Genomic DNA, 22,333 nt, shown 5'->3' on the forward strand with positions numbered 1-22,333 from the left:
CCTTTAAAATAATTGCCTTCTTCTCAAAGATCACTTGCACTTCTTGGTCACACAGAGATTCATATAGACATCAAATTAACAAAGAATTCAACATGATAAAATAATATTTATTAAAAGAAGGTAAGGGAACACAAGGAGTGGTTATTTATTGGCTCAAATCTACACAAAACCACGTGTCTTTCTTCATTAATAAACATTTCATGTTCTCCTTCAACTTTTTGGGTTGAAAACAACTACCATTCAAGTGAAAAGAAAACAGATGCACTTGCATTTAATATCACATTGAACTAAAATGTATTAACTTATTAGTAACATATTAATGAAAAAAGTTGTAACAAAAATATTTGCAAAGAAAACTCACAAAACTAGAACTAGTATTGCTTATGAAATTTAGCAGAGGGAGCGCACAAACATTACAATTCATAAAAAGCAAGCATGATGCAACCACAACTTGCATTGTTGGAACTTTCTACTTAGTTTCCTTTAAACATCAACCAATAGGAAAATGTCTCGAGAAGCCCTTTCAAACAAAAGCTTACACTGAACATAAATAAAAGAGGATTGTTTTGGCTTAAAAGAGTCCATCCAGTGTCCCATTTCAGGTCTTTAAAGTAAAATAGTAAAATAGTAAAATAATATGTGCCCCTTTTTTCCAAAAAATAAAAAAATACCCAACAAAGTAACCATGTGGTCTCTGTTTGTTCCGCCATGCATGTTCTTTGAAGCCAGTCAACCAGTGGCAAAGAGGCTGCGCCCATGTGCAAGAGTTTGTGTGTATGTGTGTCGTTTATTCTTCAATCCTCTTTAAGTGTGATCGTTGTTCAGGAAAAGAGGCTCCGTGAATACTGGTTGTGTCTGCGAGCAGGCAACAGGAACCGTTCTTCTACAGTCACTTGTTTTATAGGGACACATGGGGGAAGAATATCAGGAAATCCCCACAAACACCAATCCATTTCCCAACAAATATGCCATGGAAACTGTTTTTAGGTGGCACGCTCCTGCCCATCCACTTCCTGTTTGGTTCTTCTCAGATTGCTTTTCATTTTGACAAACTCTGGGGTGTTTTCTTGCTCCTCTTCGTTTTTATGTTGCTCCAATTCCAGCTAAACAAGAAGACAATTTCAATCAATAATTTCTGGACATGCCCATCAAACATCTACGTCTTTGTGCGTGAGGAAACATACCTGCTCGAGGGTTTCTCGTCTCTTCATGAGCTCGATCTCAAGGTCTGACCTTTTCTTGTGCGCCTCCTGCTCCTCTTTCTGAGCCTTCAACACCTGGTCTCTCTTCCTCTTCTCCATCACTTTCTGGAGTTCTGGTTTATTCTGCGGTGCAAGGCCCCTGTGAAAAGAAAATTGGAGATGATGAGATATTTGACAATAATTACCACAATTTTACATTTTCTGAAGAACTATGTGGTCACTGTCTCTGCAAAAGTTTCCACCCTTACACAATATTGAAAAACAGTAGGCAAAATGACTATTTTGGCTAAATTCTGAAGCGTGCATTCGATGGACACTTTAATATCCCCTGAGGCCATGGGAAAGGATCTATGTTTATGCAGTGAAGCAATGCAACTGACAGGTCACATGACAATAACAAAATGGCAGATGTAGTATGCCTGAATTTCATTCATAAGCCCATAAGCATAATACATAGAATATTCTTTTTTAATGGTTGCAAAGTTAGTTCCCAGTGTAGTACCTACTCAAGACAATTTTGGACACACTGTAAGACATAGTTAGACAGCTCCTTCATTTTATCATCAGTCACCAGAAAAAACTATAACTCTGATTGCTTAGAAAAGTATCAGAACACTTCTCATCAAATAGTTGCATAATTTGAGCACAAATGGAGCACTTTGAAATGTAAAATCTAGTATTAGGGGTTAGTTTAAAACTATAACACCCTTACATTTCATGATTTCAATCAGAGGTTTGATTTAATGAGAGAGCAAACGATGAGATGACTCCAACACAGTTTAGTGATAATAATCCATAGGGGTTACATAATATGACTGTGAACATGTCCCTGTGAAAATCCTGATTGCCCCACATACTGTAATCCAGCATGGATGGGTTCCTGGGTGGGTTTTAGGGATTGGAATTGGTTTATAATGACCAGAGGCTGCTGTACATTTAGAGTGTATGGAGATTAACTATTTAATTTAACAGACATCTCTGTTGCGTAATTCTCCAAATTAACAAGCTTGAAACACTTCCAGTTAGCTCATATGTACTGAATTTCAGAAAAAAAAAAACATATCTGGAATATAAATCCAATGAATGTGATTGGCCTATTTCAAAGTGGTATGAGGAAGAACAGAACAGATGACCAAAATATTTGAATTGACCAATAATAAAAATTAACCAATAATAAGTGCTACTAAAGTATTCAAAATGCTAAAACAAGGAATGCTATATTTTTTTATTATTATAAACATGAAAAAAGCATATAAAACTACTAAATCTAAAAATACAATAATTAAAGTTAATTCAGTATATATTAATAAATACTACTTTACAAGTAATACTAAAATAACACTGATAACAACACAAAAATCTGTCTGTCCAGCTGTATTTTAACATAACCCTGCTCTCTGCCTGGCACACCAGAGACTTGTTGAGTTTTGTCCATCCTTCCAAAACTTGTAGACTCGTCTAGACTAGTATGAAGTAAAAATGAGAGGAGCGGATGAGAATATCAGAGCTGAGAAAATGGGAGATGAAATGTTTTGGCTATTTGGACAGCAGTTATATAACTATATGGCTCCAAAAAACGGAATCATGAGAATCTCTGCCAGGTGAGTGTAAAAGAAAAAAACACTTGTGTCTGTTCTGCATTTCTGTGTCATCTCACTGATTTAGTTTCTGAACAGTATTTTACTTTCTCCCTCCAACTGTTCTCTCTCCTGTGAGAAGAAAGAACAACACAAGCACATCAGACATTAATCACGTGAGTGGAATGTGTCTGTTGTGCAGGTAACTTCATGAGAACAATTACAGACCAGATACACTTCACAAACAAGATAAGAGGAAACAATGATTGTTTATGATTCAGGGCACATTTCTGATTAATGATTAGATACATGAGAAATCTCTGTTGCCAGGCCGAAGCTAATATGTGTTTACATGCCAAAAATAGAACTAAAATCCAATTTGTCTTAAAACTCTGCTTTTGTGGTTTGAATTATATGACCGTTCCCTACTCTGAGACTAAACTATTCCGGTCGAAACTAAAATAATCTAAGGAAAAATCAAGAAAAAAACAACCCCATTACCGTAGTCAGGCTTAAACAATGTCTAAATGCAGCCTTTCCAAAGTAAACACTCTTGAGCTTTGCAGGTTTGCGCATTAGTCTGACTAGTGAGCTTTCGGCAACTTATTGTTTTTATTTGAGCCATTATTAAGATAAGGATGTGCTTTTGTCTATAGGTGTGGTTTTATGGCTCTTTTGTCATCTGGCTATAACAGGAACAATGGTTGGGTTTGAGTAAACAAGTCATATTTCTGGAGTGAACTGACTGTAGAATAACAAACTGATTTGCTAATACTGGTCATAAAGGGATAGTTCACAAAGAAAATAAAATTTCTGTGATCATTTACTCACCATCATGTCATTTTGCATTAAGTGTTGTTTTGTCCATGAGTCACTAGAGAAAGTCACTAGGGTCCAATGATGTTTTGAACAACCTTATGTTATGTTCGTGAGATAAAGGTGAGTAAATGACTATGAAAGTGTAATTTGCTGGAGAACGTTCACTTTAAGACTTGTACCTGGGATGAAAAGATTCAAAATACTTCTGTTCTAAGAATTGCTGAGGTACAAACATCTTCAGGAACGCCAGCGTGTGTCGTCAGTGATTATATAACAGGAACACCATGGTCCCTTGGTGCCTGCTAGAAACAGTCACTTTGTCGTTATCACAGACAGCTGGGCAAAATAACAGAAAAAAGAAAAGGAGACAGATGACTAGCGACAAAAAGAAACATAAAGCATAGACGAGGCTGGCCTCGATTACATAAAAGCCCGCCCCGGCCCCCCTAACCCAATACATTATCTAATATAAGATGCAACAGACTATATATAGCCCGACCTCTATCTCTCCATCACTCTGTGTTCTTCACCTTCTGCACTGGATGTAGATGTGATTTCATAACATTGTGAGTGTAGAGAAATACTTTGAGTGTTAGTGTACATCAGGGTGGGAGGCCGACAGACAGAAGGTGGGAGTCAGAAAAGGGAACAGAGAAAGGGTGGGAGGAAAGTCTAAGGGGATGCTGTAATCCTTCTTATGTAACCCTACATCTTTCAGCATCCCTCTGAGCACCACATCTGAAACTAATACCATTTAGATTATGGAGATGTTCCCTTTCTTCAAAACCGAAACAAGCACACACACCCAATTCACACCTTTTCAAGTGGGACTCAGTAACATCTTAAGGAAAAATACAAAAAGGGTGTAAATTGAAATTATAGGCCCCCTTTCTCAAGGGTCTTCATGATTTTCAGGACTCTGCAATGATTAGGTTTTATGAAACCCCACAGCCCCATCATTAATACCCCTTCATTAGATCATTCATTTTATTTAACAGGGACCATGACTCCCCCAAAATGAGTGTAATCTCTAATTCTATAGTTGGGTATCATGAAGTTACTTATTATTAAATATATATAAATGTATATATAAAATGCACATTTAAAATAAAAATTTACTTGGATAATATTTAAATAATATATTTATATAATTTATTATATATATATATATATATATATATATATATATATATATATATATATATATATATATATATATATATATATATATATATATATAAATATAAAACTTATGATATTATTTATGTTTATTCTATTTCAATATAATATTTCAAGATGTACAGTATGCAAAAAATCTAATAAATAGATAAAAATACATGATAAGAAAAAATAGTTAAAAATAAATAGTAAATTCATTTATAAATAATATATTATTCTATTTGTTTTATTACTTAATATTGTTAATAAATAAATATAAAATACTACATATATATATATATATATATATATATAAAGCATTTATGCAAAAAAATTTAATGTATTGGATATATAAATAAAATAAAATAAAATACTAATCATCATGTGGTCATGACAATTTAACTTTTTTTTTTCATCAAATTTATTTGTCAATAAAAGCAGATAGGATGTTTAACTAATGTAATGTTATTTGCAGTCTCTGTGTTGTGTATTTCAATTCACAGATGCTCAACAAGTCCAAAATATCACCTACAAGCCACACTGTCATTTTTGCAAATCTGTAACAAGATAAGGTAACAAAGACTCAAATATTTTCTGCACTCCCTGGAAACTGCCAAAGTATACACATACACCTAGTTATGTATTACTGGAATAAATCTTCAACGGAGGATTCCGTTGTCTGCAGGAATTCTACAAACTCTTCTCTTCATGCTCAACTAATGTGGGCGGTGAGAACCAATGGACAGGATTTTATATAATCATGCTGGTAGAATGTGTGTGTGTGTGTGTGTTATATGACTTGTTGTGACTTGTCTGTTCTTATTCATATCAAAGCTACAAGAACAACTTTTATCCTCAAGGGTTCGTTCTAATAACTTTCAAATGCAAAAGAAAAAACTGCTTTACATAATAGAGAGCATGTGTATACCCTTGCTGTCACAATTAATCACCAATGAGATAGAGAGAGACAGAGCAGAAAAAAAATGAGAGGGCTAAAACAAGTGACTCAAACTTATTGTTTCCATGCATTTTTTCTGCTTCCTGTCTGCCTAGATACCGCACACAAACACAGACAGATCTGACGGGGGGGAATCATTCATCCCATCCAGAAACTCCTCTAGAGCAGAATCAGCTTTCAGAATGACTTACTTTTTACTTTTTAAGAACTCATTTGAGAAATATGCAAAAGTGGAATGACAGAAATATATCTTTATATGACTCATAAAAAGTCAAACAGGCATTTATTACAGAATACTTGATTCTGATTGGTCAACTGTGATCAAATATGGTCAAATATTTCAATATAATGACTGTATTTCCAATATAGCTATGTTAGTAGTTTCAGGTCATATCACTCTGTGGCCCTCTTTCTTGTCACATATTTAATATGCACTTATTTATTAGGTAAGTAGCTGCTCAAAATACAGATTGAATAAAACCAAAATGTAAAGTTAATTTGTTAATCTAAGTAATGTAAAGTGTCCACACAGCGTGTTCCGATAGATTTGCCAAAAAGAAACAGTATATGTAAAGTGATAGAAGTAGTGTAGTGTAGGAGAGCTGATCTAATGTAGGCTGTGTGTGCATCACCTTTTCTGGTTCATAAGGAGCTCTCTGTGTAGGTCCTGGTGATTTCTGGAGGACTTCACTGGGTTGAGGAGTTTCTTGGGCTTGATGAGTTCATCGCTATCACCGTCCATATAGTCTGGCTCTGCCATAATGCTCCGCGCACGGGACAATCCCTCTGGTATATCTGTCTGGTCCAGACCTGAGAAAACCCCATGTAAATACATCAATTTTAACATCTGTTACAACCTTGCTACATTTATATTAGCAGTTACATTAAAATGTTTTTAATTTTTCCTTTTATAAAAAAAAAACTGAAACTAATCTGATCAGAAACAACTTAACCGATTGTAAAATACCGATTTAAAAACTAATTTCAGACACCAATAGTACACAGACAACAGTCCTGACAAAACCATAAGATGCATCACAACATCTTCATCAGTGTTTACTGACTTACTTAGACAGTTAGACACACTCCACAAAAACATTACGACAAATATTAGACAGATTTAGTGTTTAAAAAGCATAAGCCTTTGCATTTTAATGTCCAAAATACTAAATAAAATAATATAAAAAGCTAGCCCAAATCATAGGGGCAAAAACAGGAGACAAAATAACAGGCTTTTGTATAATATGTGCATATAATCACACTATAACCAGGAGAGACTGCTTTCCAGGTAAAACCAAAATTTCTAAATAATAACAGTAATAGGATATATAGGGGAAAGCCATTCTTTTAGTTTCACTGAAACTGCCATATCAGAGAATGAATAAATCTCTCTTAGTCTGGTTTATCATTAAACACATGATGAAAGACAAACCCATGTGACTGTTATCTCACGATTATTTGTTTATAGCCGGATACTAGTCATTATTTTTACACTCACAAACCAGCGTGTATCATTCAGCACACAGCTCCATATCAGTTAAAAAGGCTGATCAACTATATCATGAATAAACATGATCACAACCCTTGATAAAAGTGTGACACACATCCAGACAATGTGAAATTACAAGCAAGAGCCAACATGCATTAAATACATATAAGTCAACAGAGTATTTTTTCTTTAACTATTCTAATAATTACTACTAATACAAATAATATAATATAGTAAGTGCTACTCTGCTTTGCCTTAAAATGTATTTCCATGTTATTTCCCCTAACTAATCTCACCTGGAAGGACTGGAAACACGGGGTATCTGAACATGGTAGTCATCTCTGCGTTTGACTGTTCTTTAAAATCTCAGGATATGAAGCACAACTTCCCACAGCTAGATGAAACTGCAGCTCTGGATCTCTGACGGAGTGCTGCTGTGCTCTATAAACAGCTCTTTTGACTCCGCCTGATGGTTTATTATCTAACAGCCCACCCACCCCTGGCAGAACCGCTCTCAAACAGCCCTTTCCATCTTTTATCACCTGAGTCGTGATATAAACACCAAAGAGTGTGGTCACAACACATCAATAAAATGACAAAAACAGGTCTGTTTCCATATACAAGATCAACTTTGAGATTAGAGCTATTAAAAGAACGAAGATATTGAACGTGATGGGGCTAGTGGAATGCATATTTCAGGGCACTCATACATTTGTGTTCTTTTCTAACACGTTAATGTGTGTATCATTTTCATAATCATTTTATAATCTTCTAAACTGAATTAGAATGGATTGATTTAGAGTAAGGATGCAGGTTTTCAGCACACAGGCAAAACCATAAATATGAAAGGTGACATGCTGCATTTATATCAACCCATGAAAGAATTACCATAACAATACTGTGGTTTATTACAAATTAAAAGTCGTGACACGTGAAATTAGTACACGCTGTGAGCTGCAGTTCATCTGCTGATCACTAGAGGTCACGCTTACCAACAATCTGTGATTCACAACAACTGGGTTGTTCTTGGCATGACGTAATTTCATTTTAAACAACATGAGGACATTCCAAACATATCCTGATGCCTCAAGGGTAATTTATGTCGCTATTTGAAGTGTGTAGCACTTCCTCAAGGACAAAACCCAAACTCTTCGTTGGCCATATATTTGCAGACAGACAGCCAGTTTAACTTTGGTCACTGCTTAAATACATGCAAGTTAAATGAGTTGCAACTAACGTGTTTTATTGCAATATATTTTGAGTTGTTTGCTAGCGCATTTGGTATATCATCTCAATATTATTTATATCCAGTAATTAATTAAGCATTCAGGAAGAACACCTTAGTGAAACTGGACAGTGGTGCTTTTATTCTAATGTTTTGCGTCAAATGCCGCTGTTTAATGTTTGTATCTGCTCTCAAACTTTCCTTTTAGATTCAACAGAAGAGTGGTTCCTGTTAACATTGCACTGTGTTGAAATGTTAAAGTTTCACAAAGTCTAAAGAACAAGAAGTATAATTTCTCAAGTCAGTATGGCCGGCTACTTTGATCTTATCTAGTTAAAGGGCCAGTTCACTTCAAAATGAAAATGATGTTATCATTCTCTCACCCAAGTTGTTCAAACCTGTGAGGTTCTTTCTTCTGTTAAACACAAAATAAGATGTTTTGAGGAATTCTGTTAACTGTTGCAGATGCTGGTTCCCATTAACTTCCATTGCATGGGGAACAAAAATTAAGTCGATGGCTAGCAGCAACTGGTTACCAACTTTACCAATATCTTCTTATCTTCAGAAGAAAGAAACTCATACAGGTTTGGAACAAAAAGAGGGTGAGTAAAATACTTATTCGCCCTCATGTTCATTCAGGTAACAACACAGCATTCTCTGTTCACAGTTCTCTGTTTTAATGTGCTGATTCCTATCAGCAGTCTTCACAATGTGGTTATTGATAAGCTTATCAGTGAATAAAGACTATCATTCCGTTTCTTTCTCACAGACTTATTTGGCTTAAACATACTCCTCAAGTCGCATAGATCACTTTTATGACACTTTTACAGTGCTTTTCAAAACTTCATCTGCTTCACTTTAATTTCAGAAATGTTTCAAATAATTATTTGACTTTTGTGTTGTGCAGAAAGTCCGCCATACAGATTTGTAACAGCATGAGACTGAGTAAATAATTACAGATTTTTCCTTTTTGCATGCACTATCACTTTAACAGGCACATAACTGACCATTTATAAAAAATAATGCGCAAACTAACACTGTAGTGTGAACTGCAAACTTCATGCCACAGTATCACCAACAAATTCTGCATTTATTGTGCACTGCTTTTAAGCCTAAGTCTGTGCAAAAAGGAGCCCTGCAGGACAAGTGCGTTTAATAAAAGGCCCACATCCAGCTTTTAATTACAGAGCTGTACTCTTCAAGCCTAAGCAGGGCACAGACATCTCTATGGTGACCACCACAACACTAAGCACAAGGGTGTGTCCACGGCTGAGCATTAACACACCAGTCATTTCCATAAACGTTCATACTGTGCATTGATAATGATGCATCAGTGCATATATCTGCATGCACATCTGTGTTTGTGCATGTAAGTACTACAGGAATGCTTGTAAAACTAGTCAGTCATTAAGTAGGACTGGAGGTGTTTGGCTGGCATCTGTTTACCAGTTTTCAGTCTTGTACCTTGTTCCAGCACACAGACTTGCACATGTAGGGGACAGCTTTCATTTGACATCACAATGCATATGAGCGATCATGCATATCAGCCAGATTTGCATTAATGATTAAAAGCCACAGTGCTTTTGTTCATGCTCCACTTAAAGCTGAAGTTAGATCAAGAAAGCAAATTGAATTCATATGGTAGGTCTTAAAAATTAGGCAATGTGTGTGACCTTGGTAGGGCATATCGTAGTTCATTGCAACATAACTTTCGCTGTAACTTTCAAAACTCAAAACTTCCTCTCTGATCCAAAAAGACCATTTATTGGTACTAGGATGCAAAAACAACAATGTTGCCAATTTGATAGTCAAAAGAATTGGCATGTATTATGCCCAAACACTAAAAAAACAAACAATTAAATGGTCTTTATCATTCTGAAGAATAACAATCTGATACAAGATCTTTTGTAATATTTTATAGCATGGATTGAAAGTGAGAGTCAAAAGACATTTATGATGTATAGGCTACATGTTTTTTTTTGTTTTTTTTTTGCTTTCTATATTCAAAGAATCCTCTAAATGATGTTTCCATAAACTGATTTGCAAACCTGTTTTCAATGTTGATAAGAAATGTTTGTTGACCAACAAATTGGCATATTAAAATAATTTCTGAAGGATCATGGGACACTGAAGACTGGAGTAATGATGCTGAAAATTCAGCTTAGTCATCACATGAATGTCATCACAGAAAACAGTTATTTTAAACTGTAGTAGTAATAACATGGAAACTACATTTCCTGGTTCTCTAGAAACGTATCATTAAGACAATAAAAAACTAAAAAGTAGAGTTCACTGGAAAGGTTGAACAAATTTATTTCAAAGAGTTCATAATGACTTGGATGGCCCTTATTAACCCTCTCCTACACATACACATGCATTAAAATTGCACAAACCCACATGCCTACACACTTCCACGATAAAAAGCTGGAAGACTGCATAAAGGAAATCACCCACACCTCCTTCTGAGCACTAACCATTACTGTAAATGATCACACAGCAGCATCATGATTTCAGTATGTTTACATACTTAGATCATTACGGTTGATAAGAGTCATGTGGTTGTTTTAAACATGACATCCAAAAATCACAAGCTTACAATGGGAGCATGATGATATAGGGGATTTCAATATAGATTGCTGCAATACTTTTAATAATACGGCCAAGTATGCAGTTGTTTTTGTGATTTTCCGACCTACAACAAGGACAGACCAGAGGGCGGGCGCACCTTCAGCTTCCTTTTCCAGTCATCTCTCCAGTGCCTACACACACTGACCTCGGACGAAGACACGGGGCGGCAATAACAGGAAACAGACAAACTCAAAAAAATCCCTTGCCATTTTGGTCACATTTTGGAGATCTCAAGCACTGAGACACACACAGAGAGATGGAGGAGGTGGAAAGGATGCCACTTCTTTGTTCCGCTCTCATTAGGGAACGAGACATGCAGGGAGGAAGGGAGCAGCTGGCAGTCTATAGCACCATCTGACCCTTATTGGGCACCGTTTACACACAGCAGGAGAGTATATTAGCCCCTCCCCAATCCCAAAATCCCTTTCACTGGCACTGTAGTGCTGTCACTTTCACCTATTCTTCAAAACATATTCATTCCTAACCTAACACTCACATAAGAAATACCTCACACAATTTTCTAAACACAACTAAACCTCATTTCCAGCATAATTGGCTTTCCGGACCATCCCCCACTCCACGTCCCACCCGACACTCATTACAGACCACAGAGGTATCAATTCGTATCAACAGTCCTCCAAACGATTCATTTCTCCCCCTCATTTTCTCATGAAACGCCTGTCTTCCCTTGATAGGAATGAATCAGACTGCCACTAACCAGCTATAGATCTAAACATGATTGCATTTAATCCTTTAAAAGAACAGTCAAGGCTAAATATCCCCACAAAAAATGACATAACTGTCTACACAAACAAATGGACTGACAATTACACACTTTAATCTAAAAGTGTATGGAGCAAGTATACAGTAAATGCAATTTTGCTTGTTTTTACGAACTGAGGCATGTGTTATTTTGGTGTCATTCACGTATTATTACAGTATTTATTTACATTTGAAATGAACTTTTTAGCACAATTTTTAGTGAGTGTTATGTGCTATTTTATATATATATAAATGTGTACATTTATGTTTTCATCTTCTATTTAAATTTTACATTATGTCAGCTTTATTTCAATTAACAGAAGCTTGTTTAATCCTTTGACTTGTTATTGATTGAAACAATTAAAAAATGTGTGTGTTAATTGAAATACTTGATATACTTATTTTATATGCAACAGATGCTATAAACAGTGTTTACATTCTTTAAATCTGTATTTCAAAATTCTAAATAATTCATTAATAATGACAGATATTATATCTTAATTAGCGAATACATGCACAAACACAAAGGTTTGGTTCTCAAAGGTAGAAGACAATGGCAAAAACAGTCACACTTATCCTAAACTGATTTTTTAAGCTCAATCTCTTCCATTTCCTTAGCTGGGCCAATGCAAAAATGTTAAAACCCATAAACTAAGGGGTTCCCATAGCACAGAGGAGAGACAGAAATAAACATTTATGGGCTCCGCTTGAAGGGTCAGAGGTTAGACACTTCATCTTATTAACATTAAACTGCTTGCATCATCTCCATCACATTGAGCATTCAAATGAAAAACAAACGATAAATGGACTCCACAGCAAAGGGACTGAGGCCTAAACTGCTACCTATTGTCCTTAAAACAAGTCACTTGTATAAAGCACAACCTTGTTACAGTACAGTCAAACTATAAAATAACAGCAAAAACTGATTCAGTCCATATGCCAATGCTGAGACAAAACACCAAGACTCGTGCCATCTGTGGATGCACCTGGGCATTGCTGTGGGGGTTGTGTATCTGCTGCTGTGGAGAAGAGCTCTGATAAACACATGAATCAGGTCAAAAAGCAAGCAATGCATCTGGACTGAAACATTCTCCTGCTGAACTGAAAATAAAAATAACATTTATGTGTGCTGCTCTCTGGTGGCTATGGATGTCAAAAACAAAACGCTTTGTCAATAATTTAATAGGACTGATTACTGAAAAGTTGTTGATGTACAATCGTCACATTTTGGATCCGGATGAAAGACTGGAATTATTTTCATTTCCTGGTCCGGGTTAAGGCAAGACCTCTGGCATTTCAAAGCATGACCTTAAGTAACCCACAAGAGAATTGGGTCATGTGATGAGATGTCGGGTCAATGTTGCACACTGGGGAAAGGAAACGCTTAATAATGCGTACAAGTGTACAGGTACAAATGGAAGTCTCATATTATGCATTTTCTTTAATCATCTCATTGTTCTCCATGTTTGCTAGTAATGTTAGTCAATGGTGTTTGAACCAAATGTGTCATAATTTAGCTTTCTATGACCACTTTAACAATTTCTCAGACCTGTGACACAATACAGTATCAAAAACCAAACAAGATGATAAACAAACAAAGCTTTTTTTCCCATGTCAACTTGAGTTTTTGCCCTCCACACCAACTGTCACCACATTAAGCAACTTTATCATGATTTATCACTTTAAAGATTCATTTCTCAGGATTTCACGTATTTAAAAGCCTTAAAGATGTAAATTAAAAAACAATATATCTTTTAAATAGTTTCACAAAATGATTAAAAGGAGACATTGTCTGAAGCAAAAAAAAAAAAAAAGTCCTCACCAATTTTAGATTAGATTCAACTTTATTGTCAGTAAGCAGAGTACAAGAACAGTGCAATTTCAATTGCACATTTAGGTGCTATTCATTGGTTTAACACTTTTTTTTTAATATTCTATCTGTTACTGTGTCTTATTTCACAGTATCAAATTACCAACAGATACAAATCTATCATGAATATGCAATAAATACACAAGAAACACTAGTGCATAACCTAAATTTCTCAACTGGTTGTGTGGGTCACAATTAACTAGATCCTCGAGATCACATAATCTGTGTTCAAACATCCGTCATACCACCTCCTACTGCTAAACACACTCATTTGTGCCTCTTTTCAATCCTGAGGGGGCTTAGTGAGAACTGTAAAGGAAAAAATCACTTCCTGTTTCCCTCAACCACCAACACCACAAATCTTTTTTTTTATTCACCAGAATCGGTTTCTGTTCTTCGCTTGATTTAGCTGTGACCAAATACCAAATGAGTATAAAACCTGTCTTATGACAGTCATAAGTGAGGGTAAAATAATACTGCAATGAATTGAATGTACAGTGCTAGTATTATCAGTTATAGATTGTGTTGGCTTTGCGTGTGTGTGTGTGTGTGTGTGTGTTGTTAGAGAGGTCTGCGGAAAGGAAGCTCCAAAGAACTGCATGAATAGAGATTATTCAGTGAATGCAACACCAAGCTGTGTCACAACACTGGAATGTGATGAACCTGCAAAGGCTTTCTAATAGACACACAGTGAATTTGACAACCTAAAAAAAAAAATTAAATAGATATATGGCATTCAGGCATCTATAAACCACACAATAATAAAGTTTACATGCATTTAAAACATTAATGGCAGTCAGATTAAAGCAATATAGCAATATTTAATCCATGGTGTAGGCTATACACATTAATCAAACTGCAAATGGACTCAGCATTGTGCACTTGCTCTAAATTACAAAGTTGAAACTCATCATCATTCATTCACAGCTGGTATGAAATGGAAATTGTGACTGTGAGAATCTTTTTTCCTTTATGATGTACAGTATGAGTGTATATTATTTATTACAAACATTGCAATATTTCATTAATAAATAACAATTATCAATATTTATTTCTGCAAATATTTGATTACACATTGTGTCATGTATATTTGGATAATAGCTGACTATGAAAAAACTGCTGTAACATGATCATAACTGCATTGTAAACATATTGACAGAATACATGTTGTGTATGTAAACTGACTAGGGCAGAGATCAGTAGCAGTTTTAACTTAATATTTGCCTGTATTATAAAAAAAAAATATATATATATATATATATATATATATATCTTACTGGTCTTAAAGGAACACTCCACTTTTTTTTTTTAAATAATCTAATTTCCAAGGAACTTTGCTGCCGTACCATAAGTGCAGCAGGCGCAGTGATATTATGCAGTGCCTGAAAATAGTCCCAGCTAGGTAACTTCCTATAAGCCTGTTTTCAGGCGCTGCGTAATATCACTGCGCCTGCGCAACCATGGTACGGCAGCAAAGTTCCTTGATTATTTTGCCAGAATGAGAACATAGTTCCTAGCCATATCAGCCTAGAAAATCACAACTTTTCATTTTCCATCAGTCTTAGTACACGATGTAACTACAGGAGAGTCAAGTTTTACATAGCAAAAATATTAAAACTCTTTGCTCATTTTAGAGCGAGATGCTAACAGTCTAATCAGTTTCAATGATCTATGCTAAGCTAAGCTAAAAGTGCTACTGCTAGACCCAGAGATCGGCTGAATGGATTTGAAAACAGTAAAACTCAACTGTTTTACAACTTGGGGAGTTTGAAAATGAGCCTTTTTTTTAAGTGGAGTTTTCATTTAAAGGGATAAATCATCCAAAACTGTAAATCTGTCATCAATTACTCACCCTCATGTTATTCTGTATGAATGTATGATTTCCTTTCTAGTATGGAACACAAAATAATGTATTTTGAATTTTTTTAAACAAACAAAAAGTTTCAAAATACCTACAGTTGTGTTCCGCAGAATAAATCCACACACAATTGGAATGACATGAGGGTATTAATGATGGGTAATTGATGACAGAATTATCATTTTTGGGTGAACTATCTCTTTAAGTCAAACGGTTTAAGCTAAACTAAACCATCATCTTCCTGCTCAGGTCACCGTTGAACCCCCTGTCCATATGAGGATGTTATCAGGGGTGCGTCAACTGTCCAGAAAGGGTCAGGTGTGTTTGAGTATGTATATGAGCAATCCAGCAACTGTGCGCTATATAACAAAGAGGGCGGAACAGAGAGGCCATTGATTCTGCTCAGCTGTGGCCAGCACCTGCTGGGTCAGGGCTTATGTTAAAGGGGCATGTGAGAGGTGCTGTATGTTTGGGGACGTGTGTGAATGCATGTATAAGCATGCAACGTTTAGGATTACTAACCAATGATTTCAAGTAATGAAAAACCACACTAGATTGACACATTGATCCATGGTGCTCATGTGAGCAACATGACTTCGAATCTATATTTCGTCATTACTAGATATCATTCCCTCATCATTTCCAATCCTATTTTATTCTACTATGACTTAATGTGAAAGAAATTATAAAAACACACAATCCACAATTGCAATTTAATACAGAGGACGTATAGGACAGTCTATAAACTTTAATACTCCTCTCACAGGGGCAACACAACCGAAAGCCAACTGCTGCCTTCATGATGAAGAGAATAAGCCACCAAAGAGACTGCTGACCTAGCGTTGTCTGTCCGCACAGACAGATGCATTTAACCTGACTGACAAAAAAACTACAGGTGTCTGCATGGCATTTGTGTGTCTGCTAAAAAAAACAGACAGCAGGTTTTGTTACTAGTGTTTCCTGCTAAGGCAAGTATCACTATTAGTGTTGCTCAAACAAGAGAAGTACTGCAATATTGCTCACACTAGGGTTAGAAATATAGCCTAAAACAAACATGTAACCCTAGTTATTCAACTTATGCACCATCAGTGCTACGGACATTAATGATACCTCAAAAAATCTCACTTGCTGAAGAGCAATCAGACCAACAATTGCATGACAGTTCATAAAACAGTTGTTAGTAACCACCTACAACACCCTAGCAACTTGCAACCACCTAGAACATCCTAGCAGTTATTTAGAACATTCTACTAAAAACCTAGAACACCTTTACAGTTGTTTACAACATTCAAAAAACCCAGTACATTCTTGGTATTTACAACCACCTAGAACATTGTTGCAACTAGAACAACTTAGAAAACCCTAGCAACCATTTAGAACAACCTAGTAACCACTTAGAACATCCTTGCAATTTACAACCACCTAGAACACCCTAGCATCCACCTAAAACACCCTATTAAATTGCAACAAGCTTAGCAACCACCTAGAACACCCTACCATTATCTAAAACATCGTCACAGAACCACCTAGAACACCTTAGTATCATCCTTCCCTACCAACATTTCTTTACATGACAAAAGATCTACTTATATTTACAATGGAACATCACTCCTAAAGCACTTTGTGCTTCTATTAGGACAATATGAATTGAGTTTGTGGCATCCTGATTTAGATCTAAGATTTATCTTGTGGTCATGAATCAGACTGAGTATCCATTAGTGTAGCCTTCCCTGTGCCCTGTGAGCTTTCTTGGAGCGCATGGGGCGAGAGAGAAGAATAGGTATCTGATTGTCATGTTTCTTTGTTTGATTCAAAAAGAGGAGAATCAATGTCAGCAACAGAATGCCAAACAGCTATTGGTCAGATCCGACTAAAGGATTTACAGACAGCTGTCCGTGTCTGGATTACACGGCAGATCTATAATTCACACACATACACATACACCTAAACTCATGGGCAAACATGCAAATGCTACAGATTAGACACAAGCTTTTATGGTGGCATAAATAACACAAAGTATAACCACAAGAAGACAAAAAGAAAACAACATGCAATTTCCTATATCATAATTCAAATCTGAAATTAAAACCATTTTAATTCAGTGATGCAACTATGATTCTGTTAAACATTACGCTAAATGAATCCCATCCTAACCCAGATTTATTCACCCACTGATGATTTCTCTTACTCAAAATGCACAAGATATTCTACGCATGTGTTCATTAAAAACAAACCGTTATCTGGCACAACACATGTAACTGCATATTATCTCACTTCTCCATTCTCTTCTGCCTCTCAACCAAACATTATGCCAAAGACGCTTGAGACATTAATAACGGGTTCGGGGCAAAACTCTTTGTTCATGCTCCAACAAAAACACAGTATGCACTTCTATCTGACAAAATAATGAATGCAAACTATCTGTTCTACGATTTCCCGTCTTAAACTATCAACTAAACAACAAATCTCAATGCCAACCCATTCTTCAAAACATCAACGCAAGCTGTTTAGCATAACAGCTCCAAGTCCAGCCCCTGGGTGTCAACGTCACAGTGGAAATCCATGGAAACGAGAAACAAAGAACATAAACATGCACCCCGCGCTTTATGATTTCAAACCCTAAATGAATATTGCATCATGCTTTAATGAGCAGATATAGCTCAGAATCCTTTGTGTGACATATGCAGTCATATTAAAATGTAGTATTTTCATAATTTATAATATGTATATGAGATACAAGAGAAGGCGTGAGTTATAAATGAGCAGACAAGCGGGAAACAAAGAGAACTGTCAAAGAACAGCTCTGCTGTAACAGAACAAAGCACATTGAAAAGCACTGAGACACACACACACACACACACACACACGTGAACATACGGAACAAAACAAAGATCCATATTAATGCATATCAAGTGTAGAGAAGCAGCACTGTCCCACAAGAGGAAGAAGTTCCTCTAGAGCAACATGTTCATTAGGTTAATCAATATGCTGCATATAAATGCACGCCAGCATGCACTCAAAATGCAGTGTAGACAAAATTCAGTCTAGACCTATATGTGCTGCTGACTCACAGTGTCCAGATAGCTAAAAAAAAAAAAAGGTAATTCCAGCAAAAGGACATTCCCAGTTCAACAGGAAATTAAATAAGCAAACATATCATTTTTTTAGGTTAATATTTAAATGCATTGATAATACATTTCTTTTAGAAGCTGTATTTCATTAGTCAACTCTTTCTTCTTTAATAACCATGCCAAAGTACATCCACATATTAAATCACTATATTTCAAAGGAAATCTGTTGAGAAAGGTCAGATTAAAGAAGCAGAATCTACCCTTGGCTGACCCTCAAGTAAGAGACGGTATGAAAGTACTAGTTAGAACAGTTAAGACAGGATGTTAACGAAACAACCTAATGTAACCCACTAATGACCTAAATGCAGTTTTAAGGTTGAGGACACCGTGTGACTACCCAGAGAACCCCTAATCACTCAATTCCACTGTCCTACTCATCCTCAAGGGACAAGCATCATCATGTACGGGAACTCTAAAGTCATGACTCTTTGTATCTCACTTTCTCTGTCACATTCATGGTTATACACAACGGAAACCACACACAGAATGATAGTATGTGTGTGTTTGTGTGTGTGTGTGTGTGTGTGTGAGAAAGAAACAGATACAGAGATAGACTTCACTAGCACTAGTAGGGGGACTGGTTCAAAGATCAGAAAACAGATGTAAGGCGTTTGACAAAACAGCCTCCAAATTGCAAACACATGTGGTCGGACTCGGAACCAACCCCTCCCTACCCCCAACATTCCCCTCCAATACTGAAAACCCATTTCAATATGATCATACTGAACATATACTACAACATCTCTACCACTAATAAACCAATCTTATAGTCACAGTCACTGTGCAATATGTTCTCAGACTGTGTTTGTCTGGACATGATATTTACTGTAAAAAAAAAAAATGTTTTTTTTAAATATACAAATATTATAAAGCTCATCTATAGTTTGCATATTAAATGAAAAGGTCTAACATATAAATAAGACAAAATAAACTTAAAATGAAAATCTTGGACAGTTAATAGGAGACACTGTTCTACAGAGAAGACATGACAGGACAAGACAAGACAAGACATGACACGTCCCATGTGCTTGGAATTGCTGACTGAACTACTCTATTTTTTATTTTAATTTTTTTACTCAACCTGCATGCATTATTCTTAAAAAAAAAAAAATAGCACTTTGTTTAGAATGCAAAAATAAAAATGTTTAAAACAGAAATATCTCTGTTTATCTATCTATCTATTTATATGTTTAGAATGCAAAAATAAAAATGTTTACAACAGACATATCTATCTATACAGTACATACAGCAGCTGGATAGATTAAGTAATATACAAAAAAAAATATATTACTCATGTTTTTATTTACTGAATTGCATTAACATAAATGTACTAAGTGTATTATTCAAAAATATTAATAACTGATTATTTAAACAAAAATAATATGTCATTATTTTAACTTGTGAACACAGTAGCCCAATACGAAACACGCCTACTTTCATTATTTCAAACATTTGTTTGCCATTGTTCTTCTGCGTTGTGAAGCGCGTGATTTGAGCGCTTTATTGTTCTGTTGCTCGTTGTTCGATCTATTGTCCGATACATTTACTTTGTAATCAATGTATCACTTGATTGTGTGCGTAAACATTGTTTCCAATAACGCGCGTCTCATTTCCATTAGGACAAATAACGCGCTTTGATGCAAAGCGTCCCGAAAACAGAAACAAATTCAAGCACACACATACCTCAAATCAGTCCTGAGCGATACTTTTCTGTGGCAAGTGACTTCAGCTGAACCTCAGAAGAAGAAAAGGCATCAGTTTATCTCTCCTGTTATGAAGGTGTGTCTGTTAAATCTGTCGTTTTCTCTCTTCTAAACTGTTCAGTTGTAGACAGGACCCTTAGAAATGTAAATTAATACTTGGAGTGGGGGGCGCATAAGTCACATGCGACGCTCCGCCCATTTACCTCATGATTATTCATCAGCAGGGGAGACCCCGAGAGCGGCCTGGGCGTGGCGCAGTATCGGTGGGCGGAGACTAATGATGCAGCGTACACAAAGCAAATGCGAATATATATTAAAGGAATAGTTCACCCAAAAATGATTTTTCTATCATTTACTCACTTTTGTGTTGTTTTTTTAGTTGCACAAAGGAAGGAATGTTAAATTTTGCCGTTTTGTTCTCTTCCATTCACTGGCAATAAATGATGACAGAAGAGCCTTCAAAACTGAGGCAATTTCATTATAACAGTTTCATAACTATACTTCCATACGACTCGTTTATATTCTGAATTCTTATATTCTGATTTATAGGCCTATTCTAATTTATACTGTAGCATTGTGCAATGGAATTGAGTCAAAATTAAATTTGTTCACGAATAATATCCAACGTGCTGTTTATGCAACATACTTGTCCAGTTTAATTCGTAAACAAATCAGAACTAATTTATTAAAGATAGATCCATCTCCGACGAACAGTTCATGTAATAAAAAAAAGAAAAAGAAAAAATTTGATTTGAAAAAGTTGATGACAGATTTTACATTTTTGTGTGCCTGTTCAAGGGTTTTGTTCATTTTAACGCATTTTTCATTCAAATCATTTAAAAGATATACGAGTCATTTAAATAGCAAACTGTCTGTTACTTTGTTCACTGGTTTTTTCATGTGGATTATTTTAAATAATCGGCTTAGCGATGGCAGCTGGACCCCAAAAGCCGCACTACTCCCATAAATCGACAGGATTTCTGCCTTTTTTCACCCCCTTTTCCCAGTTCAGCCCCGCCCTCGACAGCCCCTCGCTGATTCACAAGCTCGTGAGGAACGTGTGCTGTCTGTGTAAAACAACGGACTTCCGGACAGTTGTCATACGGAAAGTTTAGTACAGAAACGGTTCAATTTCCTGTTAAATACACACCAAAGATATGGGACAAAGGTGAGAAAGCAAAAAAAAAAAAAAAAAAAAAAAAAAAAAAGGAAATTAACAATATTTACCATGGTAAACATTTTCTGTAAAATATTTTTTTACAAATATATATATATTTTGCAATAATTATTCTCACCATGTTTTACTAATAAGCTCTCTCGTCTTGTCTGTGTGTACTGTTTTCAGACATGTCTATGATGTACAGTAGCTACAGAGTCACTTACCCATAACATAAATTAAAATTACAAAATTAATATTTAATTAATATTTATAATATATTTAAAGTCAATTACAGTACATTTTCCCCATACTCAGTATTGCTTATGAAATATGTATTTCTTATATATAAAATATTTTCTGTCTTTTTTTATTACATTTTTGTCCTTTTATAAATGGCTGCTCCTTCAAAACTAGTTTCGGGATGATGCATTGATGTCATGCATTCCACTGCCATGGTTCAAGATGAGAGATCCTTTTTAGAAAACAGGGGAATGAGTCATAACTGCTCCAGAGGCTACCTAGAATTCAGTCCCACCACACTTTCGGGGAACATATATGGACTAGGGGTTACGGGAATTTGGGAGTGGTCCCAGTGTTTGGATGTGGAAAAAAAATCAGGCATTCCCAAAGCCATTCTTTCGCAATCTCTGAGCCTTAAGAAATGAGAGGGACTAGGAGAGGAAAAAACTATTTTATTACTTTGTGTTTATACAAGATGTAGTCAGCCAGATTATTGTGTAGTTATTCATCCCGAAATATAGTGGAATCATATTTAAACAATTCACTTTTCTGTA

The 22,333-nt window shown here is 35.7% G+C and overlaps 1 protein-coding gene across 2 annotated transcripts; it reads right to left on the reverse strand.

The window, feature by feature from the left end:
• Positions 1–93: 93 nt before the first annotated feature.
• Positions 94–20,525, reverse strand: fam107b (family with sequence similarity 107 member B). Of its 2 annotated transcripts, none has more exons than XM_026287241.1 (4): positions 7,500–7,639; positions 6,347–6,524; positions 1,185–1,341; positions 94–1,103 (listed from the first exon to the last, which is right to left on the reverse strand). In XM_026287241.1, exons 1-4 carry the CDS (start codon positions 7,540–7,542, stop codon positions 984–986), a joined length of 498 nt encoding a protein of 165 aa, XP_026143026.1. In that variant the 5' UTR covers positions 7,543–7,639; the 3' UTR covers positions 94–983. The 2 variants fall into 2 exon arrangements, with proteins under 2 accessions (XP_026143026.1, XP_026143027.1); XM_026287242.1 differs by lacking the exon at positions 7,500–7,639 and adding an exon at positions 20,361–20,525 and having other exon boundaries at positions 122–1,103.
• Between the last annotated feature and the right edge of the window lie 1,808 nt (positions 20,526–22,333).

This window comes from Carassius auratus, chromosome 18 (assembly GCF_003368295.1).
Source record: "Carassius auratus strain Wakin chromosome 18, ASM336829v1, whole genome shotgun sequence".
NCBI lineage: Eukaryota > Metazoa > Chordata > Actinopteri > Cypriniformes > Cyprinidae > Carassius > Carassius auratus.

What these genes read in the sequence shown, in the direction of transcription:
- fam107b (XM_026287241.1), bottom strand. Translation starts at nt 7,542, where the DNA reads ATGACTACCATGTTCAGATACCCCGTGTTTCCAGTCCTTCCAG. An exon ending in CTCCTTATGAACCAGAAAAG is followed by an intron (nt 1,342 to 6,346) that starts GTGATGCACACA and finishes TTCTTTTCACAG; the next exon opens with GGGCCTTGCACCGCAGAATA. An exon ending in GACGAGAAACCCTCGAGCAG is followed by an intron (nt 1,104 to 1,184) that starts GTATGTTTCCTC and finishes CTTCTTGTTTAG; the next exon opens with CTGGAATTGGAGCAACATAA.